Here is a 14,282-nt window from a genome sequence, read left to right as displayed (position 1 = left end):
TAAGCCCTGAGACCGGAGTTACCACAGAATGAATTCCTTGTTGCTTCAAAGATATTTGAATTTCATTCGTATAATAATGAATATTAGCACTATTATCACCTTATACTTGAACTTCCTTTTTCTTTATAAACAGAACACCTCAGAATTTATAACTAATTATAACAGGAAATAATATTGATACATGTTTCTACACACGAGCAAACCATTTGGAAAATATTGGCTCATACAGAAACAAATGTAGGGTTATATATCGAATACTGCTGTATACAAGAAACCTGTATGATTAAAAATAATACATTTTATAATATTCATTTATATTGGACTTATATCTAAATCCTAGCTCTATAAACCAGAAAGCATTTTGGGGCCACATGCAAAATAAGTCACAAAAAATCAATTCTATTAGAAAGGTTACTTTTTTTTGTTGGTTTTTTTGTTTGTTTGTTTTAAAAGCATGCCTTTCTTAAGCAATTCTTGGCCATCCAGATACTGTGCTATATTTTATAAAAGGGAGAAAATGTAACTGACAAACATTAAATGAAACATTCTAGTTATACATTCTTATATTTCATTAAAGGGAAGGCTAATAAGTTCTTTCTATATAACTTAGCATTGTAAACAGAATTATTACTTTATAGCTAAAATAAGTTGTGTTCCTTTTTTTTTTTTTTTTTGGTTATACATACTGTGGTTAAAATAGCCATGAAAACTATATTTAACATGTAGGATTATTAAGGCACTTCAATGCATACCTAACTAGCACACATAAGCTTTGCTTAGAACTCTAAAATCTTCCCATTTTCCCAATTTGGAAAAAAAAAAAAAAGGCGCACATAATTTAATAACCAAACTATACTGAATTTCAGAATAAATATAAAACAAAACCAATCAATAACTGTTCTTCCTTATTATGGTCTTCAGACAATGACTGTCATAAATTATTCCAAGTTTTCAATATTTAAATATTTCAGGTATCATGCTTTTGGCCAAAATTAATATGACCAAAATAAAATAAGTTTGTATTGAGTCTCTTAAAGTAATATTGTAGGTTTAGAGATAAGGAATTATAACACTAAATGGATACATCTTTTTTTTTTTTTTACCTACATTCAAAATAGGAACTTTATTTTTCGTAAGGAGCAAAGAGATTTCTAGTAGCAAGCTGGAATACATATCCCTCTTTAATTCTAAAATTATATTTATCTCTTAATTTTGTTCTATTTAAGATACTCCTAATTTGCACAAGTAAATGCCAAAGTTAAAATCTATAGATATTTAAACTAGCAGAGGTTAAAGGCACATCTAAATTTCTACAATTTTTCAAACACACAAAAAACACTTTTTACCAGCACAAATTATTTTTTTATAATTATCAATTATTTTTATTTATGAACTTCCTTCTAAAAACTTTTTCTGTTTAAAATATACTGCAATCAGATCTATTCCTTCAAAATTTCAGCAGATGTTCCATGTCAGTATATTTAGCAGAGTTCCTCACTATTTATCGTTAGGAGTAAAGTTAACACTGCTGAGTTGTCAAATTTGATTCATACTACTTCCTCAGAATCCTGCCCTAGAATTATTCTTGTCCTTTCCATACTTTGGCTGCCTATGAAGGTAATTATTTAAATTAACTGCCACAGATACTGCAATGAAACTACCAAACATTTACAAAATGAAATGTAATACTGGTCATTAGGTGATAGAACTGCTTTGCAATTAATTTTTAAAAGTCAGAGTTACCTATCAGTCTTATTCCCTATGACTCTTCAACAAAGACTTCCTTCCACTTAGGTCAGGCTTGTCTTCCCACAGATGCACACATGCCCTCGTTTCCTAAGTTCTCTAAACGCATTATGTCCTTTATTATTTGTTACCCATCTATCTACAGATAACCCATTCAATAAGACTAGTTTCTTTCTTTTTTGAAATCTTCGGTTGCAAAGACCCAAATGATTACTACCTAGACTTTTTCTATCTTTCTAAATCATATTATAAAATCATATTCTAAATGTATAATTTTTACAGACTTTATTTTTCTGTAGTATATACAGACATTGGAAGATACCAAATATACAAACATACAATATATTCTGGAGGCAGAAAGATCTAAGGGAAAAGCAGTTAGACTAAGACTCAGAAAGTTAGGTATACCACTTATTAATTGCAATATAAAACAAGTTACAAAGTTCTCCAAGTCTTAATGCTCTTATCTCTGAAATAAGGTTAGTTGACTTCACAATGTGTATGTATGTGTGAGTGTGCATATAAATTAAATGCTTATAGACTATTTTTTAAAAAACTGACAGTGTACCAAAAGATGGAAGAAAACCTAATTCACATTCTAGGGGATTATAATCATACAGGCTACATGATTTGACCAAAATGCAATACATACAAGAATTAAAAATAAAGACAACTCCCAAACTAAACTCTTAGGAATTAAAATAATATTGTCTTAAGTTATTCTTGGGCCAAAGGAATCGAAATTATATTAATATTGGGATCATAAGATATCAAAACCTATAAGGACATAGCCAGACTGGTAGTCAAAGGAAAATTCCAATTTAATCAGTACATTTTCCAAAGTACATTTCAAGAAGCTGGAGGGGAAAAGGGAAGAATAGAGAAAATAAACTAAAGTGAGGTAGAAGACATAAAATAATGTGGCAACTAGATAAAAAAGTCAAAAGCTTTTCTTTCCAAAAAGCTGATGCAAAACCAAAGCATGGGCGAAAACTCGCCACCGCATATAAGAAAGGTGACAATACCAAAAATACAAAAAAAAAAAAAAAAAAGCTTTAAAAATTGTTTTAAAAAATAATACATGAAACTTATGCCAATAAACTACAAATTTTTAATTAAACAGATGATCATTTAGGAAAATACAAATTACCAGAATTGTTTTAAAAGGTAGAAAAACCACCAAGTTCTTGAAGAGACCAAGTACAGCTACAGAAGAACTGAAAAGGTTGCCCAAGGTCTGTACCCGATAAAGGAATCAGGCCCACATTGTTTTAAAGTTGTGCTGTTAACATCAAATCTTCAAGGACCAAATGATTTCTCTATCTACACTACTCCAAAGCCTGAGAAAAGGGAAAAGTCTCCTTAATGATTACACAAGGCCAGCATAATCTGAATATAAAATATTGACAAATATAAAAAAGGAAATTGGAGATCAATTCATCTATGAACACAGATGCCAACACTCAACCATTTTTGATAAACTACACTGTGTACAAAAAGAATATATAGAAACAGTGTTTACAATGTTTAAAAAGGGGGGGGTCAATGTTAAAATCTTTACATTCTAAGGATTAAGAATTACAAAGCAATCTGTTCACATTTCAAACAGATACCTTAGAATATTTCTAAATTCCAACATCAATCGGTTTAGAAGAAAATCTTTTAACTATGAATTTGAGAAAGTGTTTTTAAATTTGTAAAGGGAAATCTATTAAAAAAAAACCAATACTATACATCATACTTGAAAATAAAACACTAGAGACACATGCATTAAAATCAGAAAGTAAGCAAAGGAGCTTATTTCTAACATTATTTTCATATTTAACTATATTCTGAAAAGTCTGATTAACATAATAAAAACAGAAATGAAATAAAAAGTATAATGGAAATTATCCCAGTTATGAGATAATTATTGGGCGCCAGTGTACATACTGAAATAATGACAAGAATCAACTAAAAAATTATTAGAAAACATAAGAGCCCAATAAGGTAACTAGATACAATATAAATAAAATTAATTAGCTCTCGCACTACCTACCCTACCAATGACTTGGTAGAAAAAGTAGGGGTAAGTGACTCAATTCATAAAAACAAACTTTTTTTATACATCTAGGAATAAATCAAACAAGAAAGGTTTAAGACCATTAATAAAGTAAAATTATAAAACATACATTGGATTGAGGACAGTGCCCTGATATTACCAGGTAATAAATATGTCTTGATATGCCCATCAAGAGAATGGGAAAAAATTACAGGATAGTCATACAATGGAATACCATGAGAATTAACTACAACTATATCCAATAAAACAGCTAAAACCCCAAACATGTTCTTAAGCAGCCAGACAAAAAAAGGACCAACAGTAGAAGATCCCAAGTGTATAAAGGATAAGAAAACTTATTTATGTTGTTAGAGGTCCAGATAATGTCTACTTTTGGGTAGTGGAAGAATGTAGTGAGTGACAGGAAGGAGAAACAAAATTCGTTTCTGAAGTACTGTAGTGTTCCAGGCCTGACTGGGAATTATACAGACATATTCACGCTGTGGTCATTGAGCTGCACCCTAATGAACTGTACTTTTTGGCATGTTTTATATTGTAATAAATATACTTTTATATCTTTTGAGTAAACAAAGGGGTAATAATAATAGGCATTTCAAAAGTAAAAAAAAGTGATAAAGTTATGTCATCTAGGAACAACTGTTGGAAACAATTGTTAGGATCACCAAGAAAAAAAGTTTCAGGAATACAGAACTGTTGGTACTTCATTAAAATTCTAAGGACACTTTAATAGGTATAGGCCCCCCTCCAAAAAAAAACCAAATACAAAAGCAAAAAACAACAACAAAAAAACCCACAAAAATATTTTAATGTCTGTCAAAGTAAATGAAAAAAAGTATACAAATCCCATGATTACAATTATGATATGACCCTCCCACTGCCACCACTGCATGAACACATACAAGCAACAAGTACTTTGTGAATATTTTCCTTCTAGTTTTTATATTTGCTCATCATAGTACTCTTGTACTGCCTTTCTCTGAATTTCACCTTTACATGGCAAAAACTTCTCTATAAATTGGGGATTTTCTGTTAACAGTGGAAACTAATCATAACATAGTCAATTGGGAAAAGAACCCAAATAAGCATCTTTCTTCATTTATTCTTCCAGCTCTGCCTGCATATTAACTCTCATATTATGTGTTTATAGGGGGCAGACTCCCATGTGGGAGGGCCTGTGGTTAATATTGTATCTGTGATTGAGCTGGTGACTTTTCCTAATAAAGAGGTTAAACCTTAGCAAGTCCACTTAGCAAGTTCCATTCTCCAATTTATCTTTTTATCAGTAAAAACCAACATTTCATCACATGGTTTACCACTAGCAAACACATAGGACATTTTGAAAATTGATCTAATCATAATACATATGGAAGTGCATTTCTAGAAACAGGCAGAGTTGAAAAACTTCTCATAACCAAAAAGCTAAAAATAAACCCAATAAAGATATTTTTGGTAATGCGACAGAAGAAGAAGATATACAGCTGTGTCTATATTACTGTACTATACTATACTTATCTATAATTATGTATAATAAAATAAACAAATATTAAAAATAAAAATTAAGAATATACTATAACTAATTTAGGAAACAGTAAGATAGAAGTAGCTATCATATGTTAGTTACTGGTTACGTATATATTTTGTGAATTAATACGGAATGTTCATAATGATTAGAATCAATTGCCAAGAAAAGAGAACATGTTTAAATAGGTCAATCACTATAGAAGGAACAAAAAAAATTTTTCAAAAAACCTACAACCAAAAAAGGGGCTAGCCTTATACGGTTTTACAAGTTCTAACTTACTCTTATGAAATATGTAATTCCTATGTAAACTACACCAGAGTATAAGAAAAACAAAAAAGCTTTCAAATTCATTTACTAAACATAAGCATAAAATCAAACCTGATGAAGATAACACAAAAAAGAAAAATACAATTAATAGATGATGTAGAAAAACCCGAATAAAATGCTATTGAGTAAATGATGGAAACATCTGAATTCATAAAAATAAAAATTTACTAAGAAAAGTGCTTTAAGAAACTAATGCAGAAAACTTATAATAGCTTGGGTCAAAGAAGACTTTTTGTATAGCAATGAAACTCCAGAATCCAAAAAGGAGCAGAAAGATTTGAAAGCACAGTGTTTTAAAAATTTCTTTATGAAAAAAAGATACCATAAATGAACTCAAACAAAAATGGCAGACTGGGAAAAAATAGGATATATGTCCATAAAGAGGGTAATATAAAACAAATGAAAATACACATCTATACTGTGGAGTACTAAATGCAGGTAGAAAGGATAATGTGGTCGATATACTGCCTTCACTTTAAGAATGCCCACAATATATTTCTGAGTGACAGAAGTTACAAAATAATATGAATAGTAAAATTTAAAAATGAAAAAAATTCCCTATTATGTGCTTGATTGTATAAACAAAAGGAAAACATCAGAAAGGTTACACAATAACAGTGGTTACACAGAGCGATGGTAGAGACTGCCATTATTGGTTTTAATTCAGACACTTATATATTACTGAATGACTGCACTGTGTACATATTCTTGTTATTTACACGACAAATTTTCTGAAATTACATAATATCAGCTAGAATTTTCCAAAATGCTAATCATTTACCTATATCAAAAATATACATTAATTATAAACAACTGGTAATATTTACATGAGATTCCATATGTGTGTGTGTGTATGGTGTGTGTATGTATATACGTGTGCATGTGTGTGTGTATATATCCCTCAATTACAGATAGGTGAAAATAAATACACATGGATATAAACTTCAGAGATTTGCTGCTGCCTCAAAATCAGAGGGTAAACTGAAAAAGAGAAATATATGAAATATGGAAAATACATAAAGGACAAGACACAAAGGGCATCCCAGGTAATGGTGAATAAAGATCCCAAGATATTAGTTATACACTGGGGGTAAAAGAAAACCAATGGAGACTGCAGCAGGTTACAAAGCTCTGGAATAGACTTACAGAAGATGTCTATTCCAGAAGAAGTCTAATCCAGAATAAATTTCCCCAAGAAGGTAAAACTGACAATGGAATATGAGAAGATTTAAACGACTGGCGGAGAGTTGTTTTTTTTTTTTTTTTTTTTTTTAAGATTTTATTTATTTATTTGACAGAGATAGAGACAGCCAGCGAGAGAGGGAACACAAGCAGGGGGAGTGGGAGAGGAAGAAGCAGGCTCATAGCGGAGGAGCCTGATGTGGGGCTCGATCCCGGAACGCCGGGATCACGCCCTGAGCCAAAGGCAGGCGCTTAACCGCTGTGCCACCCAGGCGCCCCTGGCGGAGAGTTTAGAAGTACATCAGTAATACATATAGAAAACTAAGCAAACCAAAAAATAAAACAACTCCAAGGAAAATGAAAGCTGAGGGGGGGAAAAAAAGTCAAAGTAATGTTTATGACTCCGCTTAATCCTGAATAGCATACACAGAAATAATACAAACTGAGAATTCGGATTTACTCCAAATGACAAAATTTTACACGTGTGCGTGTGTGTGTGTGTGTGTGTCACAGATAGATGGAAGAGTGGGAACTACGGTGGGGAGCAGAGACAGGAGGAGAGCACATTGTTCACATCACCTAGTAGGGAATTCAAAAGGAAATGTGTAAACTAAGAATCACAAAAACTCAAGCATTCTGTGTTTACTTAAAGATATGGAATTCATGCCAAGAGGATTAGATAAAATAACCGGAAGCTGTTACCACAGCAGGGGTGCGGTGGGTGTACTGTTGTTTGTAGTGTATATAATTAGCTGGCTCTTTAAAATATATGCAGGCATTAACCTAAAAAATGTGAAATACCCAATTCAACATAAAGATACCCAACTTGAAAAAAAAAATGACAATGTCACTGTAAATGACAGATAATTTCCACATGACAAATAGAGGAAAACTTTAGAAGACATACATTCAGTTTATTTTAAGAAATGAAAATGTAGACCAGCTGGAAATAAGGTGAATTTTTAAACAAAATTTTCTTTCATTTTTTTCAATAACAGCAGTTTTTCAACCTTTCTTAATAGGGTGATCAACTCATCCTGGGACCAGTCTGTCTAGCACTTAAAACCCTGTATTCCAGAAAACCCCTCAGTCCTGGGCACACCAAGGTGGCTGGTCACTGTAATTCTAACAAGTTCAAAAGTGTTTATTACATAAGGCTACTATGCACAAGGCCTTTTTTTTTTGTATTAAAGAATGAAAGAAAGGGAAAATAAGCAGCTTTTTGAAGATTGAGTTGGATAAGGGAAGAATACAGAAAATTAAGGAAAATTTTAGATTTTTAAGATCAAGAAAGAGAGCATACAGCTTATTATAGTGAAGTATACCTCAATAAAGCCTTTTTGTTTTTTTAGGAAAAAAAAAACACTAAAAAGGGTGAGAAGTGAAAACAACTTGAAGTTTTTGGTAAATCAAAATAAAAAGACAAAATATACAGTGCTTTCATCTTTCAAAAATGTAAAACCAATAATATTTGTAATTAAAATATATTAAAGATCTGGTATTAGAGGATGTGGCAAACAAAGGCAAAAGAAAAAAAAAATTAAACTTCCTTACAACTTACAGCCCACTCATTGACAAGCCCTTGAGACAAGCTACATGACCTTCCTCTAGGAATTGAACTGCCCGGATGTGACTACTTTGCTAAGGGCGAAGGCAACCTTATCTTCACATTAGCCTGACCTCCAGGATCCTGTAAGTCTCCTTTAATATATAAAAATTCCACGGGGGATGTAATGTATGGTGACTAATATAGCAAAATAAAAATTATAAAATATATATATATATAAATTCCTTTGGAAACTTCCTTTATCTCTAACCTCCACCACCCACCAAGATATATGTTAGCAATCATCCTCCAAGCATATGGCCCACTGATATACATCTGAAGGGTCTCATGACTAACGTTTTACTAGATGGTGATAAATGACCTTCTCCTTACAACAGCTAGCCCCTCAAGGTCCTGAAAACCTTGCTTCTAAATTCCTTAGAGATTTATGCTATCCCTAACTCCCTCCCAATTTTAAAGTTTATAATCAGCCACCCCTCACAACCCCAGTGCAGCTCTTTCTGCCCACAGGTCCTGTCCCCGTGCTTTAATAAAACCACCGTTCTGCACCAAAGGTGTCTCAAGAATTCTTTCTTAACCATTTGCTCCCGAACCCCAACATTTTCACATCATTAAAGGGAAAAAAGATTTGGTCATGGAATAATGCAACTGCTTGATGGTCTCACCTTTTTTTTTTTAAATATTTTTTTTATTATGTTAGTCACCATACAGTACATCCCTGGTTTTTGATATAAAGTTCGATGATTCATTAGTTGAGTATAACACCCAGTGCACCATGCAATACGTGCCCTCCTTACTACCCATCACCAGCCTATCGATTCCCCCACCCCCTTCCCCTCTGAAGCCCTCAGTTTGTTTCTCGGAGTCCACAGTCTCTCATGCTTCATTCCCCCTTCTGGTTACCCCCCCTTTCGTTATCCCTTTCTTCTCCTACCGATCGTCCTAGTTCTTATGTTCCATAGATGAAAGAAACCATATGATAATTGTCTTTCTCTGCTTGACTTATTTCACTTAGCATTATCTCTCACATTTCTTGAAACGACTAGGATATTATAAATTAATTCAGGAGAAAACGTAAGTGAATAAGAAACATAAAAATAAATGAACAAAATCAGTTTTGAAACAACCAAGTGAAGAAAGCAGTTTAAGAATCAAATGATAGTGAAATTTGAAAAAAATATTGTTAATATTGATTAATAGTATCACCAATGAGAAGAAAATAAACTGTATCAGAAGTAATTACTCGGTTCCTGTTTTCGCTCATCAATCCCTTTATTCCCTTCAAATAAAAACACAATTCAAATTTCTGCTAACAACCCAACGGTGCACTATAGGGTAACTCTAGTAAAATGCTTTGTTCTTTTTGTTGAATTATCTGAGTTACAAAAAAAAAAAAAAAATCACTTATCACTCTCACTTCATGGATAGTAGAAACCCTCAGAATATCAGGTGGCCGTGGCTAAGATAGGAAAAGAGAAATTATATAGGAAACTAAATTTAACTCAAGGAAATAAAGTATTTGAAGAAGTTCATTTAAAAACATTAAAGAATTAAATGAAAATGTTAATTGTACCTTAAAGAACCCTGCTTCAGGGCCACACCTGTCATATACATTCCTGGATTTACCTATCGCCATGATAATACCTTGCATGTTCGGTGTCATCATGATCTGCCACAAGGAATTTAAAGTAAAAGTTTTTGAATGGTTAACATAAAAAGTATCAAAAACCAAAATAATATCTTGGCATGCAAGTTAAAAGTTCTTTTTTTTTTTTTACTACTTATAGATTAACCACTGCATATTTTATGGCAAATATGAACCAATATGCATGTAAGTATCTTTCAAAATCATCCATACAGGGCCACAGCTAGCTCCAGATGGTGCCTTTGTGCAAAGTGCAACAAGGCATCCTCTCTAAACTGAAGAATTCTAAAGGCACCTCCTTCTTGACAAACAAATCAAAAAGTGCTGCTCTCTGAGAAGCACTTAGAACAAGCAACACTCTTTTTATTTAAAAAAGTGCCTCTTCTTTAAGGTTTGAGGAGCTCAGCATGAGCTCAATTTCAACTCTACTTTGGCCTGGTGGCTGGGCACCCTTGCACGACTGTATAACCTAACCATCTATGAGCTGCAGCCCTGTATCCATACGACCTAAAGTTCCCGGGCACATGCACTGTTAAACCGTCACTCCAATCAATTACAAAATGCATCTCTGCCAATAGCATAAGCATTTGCACAAAAGATAGTGTTAAATGATTAATCACAATTCTATATTTTAAAATGCCAGAAGGCTTACTCTAAAACAAGCACTCAGGTGCTTGGTCAATAAATTAACATTTTTATTAAACCATGCCAGTTTCTGTAATTTTCAAGCAGCAACATGGTAATGAAATAGTTAACTGGAATAAGGCACTGCTATTAAGTATTAAATACTTAATAAAATAAAATACTTAAATAAATAAAATAAAATAAATAAAATACTTGTTTTTGTAATAGCTTATCATTCTTAGCTGTTCATATTTTTAAATCCCTGCAAAATGAAACACAAAGCACTACGAAACTATCGTATTAGAGCAATCGAGAAATTGCATCCATCACCTCTGATTCACTGAACCTGTCATCCAAAGTTTGATTATACACTGAGAGTCACAATATACTAACATCTGCTTCAGAAAAGTCATCTGACCAGTTCCTATCTCATAAACCAGTTTCTTCTTCTCCTTATGGCCCATGTCATCTTAATGTCTTTGTGACACTTCTAGTTTTGGTGATTAACTCTTACATAATCGCTTACTTGAAATTTTGAAATAAGTCTTAAAAAAAAGTTACTTGAAAAACTACTTTATATTACATTCTCATCCATTCCAGCAAAAACTAACAAATGATAGAATTCAAGGTCTTCCAGGGGTTACTATTCAGAAACAGCTTTTCTGGCCCTTCCCTCAAATATAAGAAAGATCAAATATAAGAGTCTTAAGAAAAAAGTGAAAAAGGGGGGGATCTGATGGGACAAGGACCATAGCACATTTTCATGTGGATGCTCAAGAACAGTGCAGAAAGCACTGGAAGGCATTCAATAATGATGAATCGCTCAATTCACATTCACACGGAGGTCGCAGAGGCAAAAATATCCACCATCTCTTCGCAATCAGGCTGCGGGACTTTTTGGCAGGAAATAGTAGGCAAAGTATTAAAATACATAATTCAAGTAAAACAGGAAAAATTATTTTTAAATGTTCAAATTTTTTGCTATTTAATTAAACAGACCTTATGGTAATCTATCAACCTGAGAATAAACTGATCGTAAGTCTGCATAAAAGAATTAACTCTAAAACATTATTCTTTTGACAAATTCCATAAGCTTTCTATTAAAATTTTCATTTGAAATTCAAAGTTCTGTTAGCAGTTGGTAAGGTAATTTCAGACCGTAGGTGGCCAAGCTGTATGTTATGCAGCAATACAAGTAAATGTGAAGGTGCATGCACGCCCAAAGTACGTGTGTTAAACAGCCAGAGAGAAGTAGAATAGTGCACAGGTCTACAATAAAGGTACCTCGTCATCATAACCCCCCTCCTTTGACTCAATCATGAATTTCCCTACATGAGGAATCGCCACCTCTACAACTTGCTGGTTAGAAGGTGGTTGGCTTGTGGTATTTTCAGGTTTCTGCAGAAAAAAATTATTAGTATGAACATTAGAAAAGAGAACAATGGAAGTACCAAGTATAAAGGGCAGGGATTCCTGAGTCTTTAAAAAATATCTGCATTTGCTTAGTATGAAATGAAACCACTTAAAACCAACACTAGAAGTGAATGCATTAATCAAGTAATAACATAAGATATACAACTTTCCTTTTATAACTCAACCACTAAATTTTCTTTTTTTTTCCCCACAAAGCATTTTGGACACCAAATCCTTAAAAATAATATACTGGATTTGCATTTCCTACTGCTGTCTATAAGTTACAGCCAAAGTTTTTATTTTTTTTTAATTCTAGTAATTCTATAAATCCTTTCTTAATAACTCCATCAAAATAAGACATGACCTTCTCTAAACCCATGAGAGTTTGTAGGTTTTCTTTCTTATGGTTTTACCTATCCTTTCTAATAAATTAATAGTATATCCAATTTATATCGATACTCTATTGTGTTTAACTCACTTTGTACAGCCTATGACAGTGTTGTACAATGTATTGTACGATGTATTTATATGTGTGTCTGATGAATTCTTGCTTCTGAAAAAGATGCTGGAAAGTGACAAAATTTTTAACAATTTAATAAAATTTTTAACAATTGAATCAGATTTCTTTTTTACTTTTCTTTGGTAACAAATTCTATGAATTTCCCTAATCCACACTAATAGAACAGAAGCCAGTATGAAATCCAGAAAAGTCCACCCAAAGGTACTAATATGGTTCATCCAAAATACTGTCCAGATTTCACAGAGATCTTATATTACTGAATAAATTTATAATTAGCATATTCACTATTTACCTATAAATAAATTTCACAAGTATTTAAGGTGCTTGAAAGAAGCTTCCTTAAGTAATTTCAATTTGCAGCTTCAGTTTTCTGAAGCAAAAGATAAACTTTAGTCTTGACATAAACAAAATTTTTAAAAAAGCAATTAAAGGGGTTTTATTTCAATCTGAAACATAAGTAAATTCTAGAGATGAGAACATTTTATGACTTTCCAGAAGTACATATGCAAAAAGAGTTTAAACAATAAAACAAAACTAACTGGCCAAGACTGACACTGTCCCTTTCAAAAGAAATACTACTTTTAAACACAACTTTTTAAGAAAAGATTTCCTTATTTTGAGTCCTCAACTTTTCAAGAGGAAATAACCAGCCTACAAGGTGGTTGTGATCACAAGAGAAAATATTCAGCTAATCCAATTCCTCATATATAACAGTTGTTCTATAACGACAAGTATTACCAATATTGTAATACTATCATGCTACTTTAAAGTGCTTGTATTTGAATAGAATAACCCAGTATTACTAGCATACATACCTAGAGAGATATACTTAGTATCCCATGACACTTAATTAAGGATTTTAAATCCTTCTAGCATATGAAAGAAGAATAATTATGCTAGGTCTCTAACCACAATAGTGAAATTTGATCAGGTAAATTAGAAGATCTGTCTAGACTTTGTGGTGAAACGCTTCTCAGAATCAAATCAATCTAAAACAATATTATCTTGAGAGAATATAAATTTAAGTCAAATAGCAACTGGGAAACTGACAGTATTAGAATACTGATCCTTATAAAACAATATATGGCCTTTGAAAAAAAAAGTTGCACTTAAGAAAAAATAATGTTTAATAAACATTTTCAGTTACCACAGAAGAGTTTCAACAGCATAGTACAAGTTGTATGCATGCAAGTTGAAAAACCAAAGAAACTTTGGGTGAATATAATAATTCTGTTGTATCATTCATCAAGCTTAGATATCCTGAGGTACCATAAAAATTTTCCATATAAAGAACTTGAGGGCTCTTTAAAGTAAAGTACATGTGTATTTATCTTTTTCTATTATTGTCAGGCCCTATATAAACACCTTAACAAAAGCTAAACTTGAAAGGAGTTAATAAGTGTTTCAGTTAATAAACATTCCCCAAATAACTGAAATACAAAGGTTTTTATTAATTGCCTGAAATTCATTAAGTGGATTGTTTTAAAAAGTGGTTTTTCATGAAAGGGCTTTTAGAAAGCTATATAACTACAACTACTTTGACTCCCCCCCCCCCACCTGTTAAACCAGTAATTCAACTATGGGGAATCTATTCTAAAGAAATAAATCGAAATATGGAGAAAATTTCATTTCTAATAGCCTATTTATAATAATGTAAAAGCAGAAACAAATATA

The 14,282-nt window shown here is 32.2% G+C and overlaps 1 protein-coding gene across 5 annotated transcripts in view; it reads right to left on the bottom strand.

The window, feature by feature from the left end:
• USP25 (ubiquitin specific peptidase 25) overlaps positions 1-14,282 on the bottom strand; it is a 134,143-nt gene that overhangs the window by 13,278 nt on the left and 106,583 nt on the right. For 3 of the 5 annotated variants that reach the window (XM_026484522.4, XM_044380324.3, XM_048214992.2), the window contains 2 exons: positions 11,960-12,073; positions 9,980-10,075 (listed from right to left, as the gene is read on the bottom strand). The exons of 1 other annotated variant lie outside the window; for it this stretch is intronic. In XM_026484522.4, the coding sequence (XP_026340307.1) occupies positions 9,980-10,075; positions 11,960-12,073 (210 nt within the window). The remainder of the gene's footprint in view (positions 1-9,979; positions 10,076-11,959; positions 12,074-14,282) is intronic. One more of the 5 variants, XM_044380307.3, reaches the window with a different exon arrangement.

This window comes from Ursus arctos, unplaced genomic scaffold, assembly GCF_023065955.2.
Source record: "Ursus arctos isolate Adak ecotype North America unplaced genomic scaffold, UrsArc2.0 scaffold_4, whole genome shotgun sequence".
Taxonomy (NCBI): Eukaryota; Metazoa; Chordata; class Mammalia; order Carnivora; family Ursidae; genus Ursus; species Ursus arctos.
The sequence above is the reverse complement of the archived record's forward strand: the minus strand, read 5'-3'. Positions and strand labels throughout refer to the sequence as shown.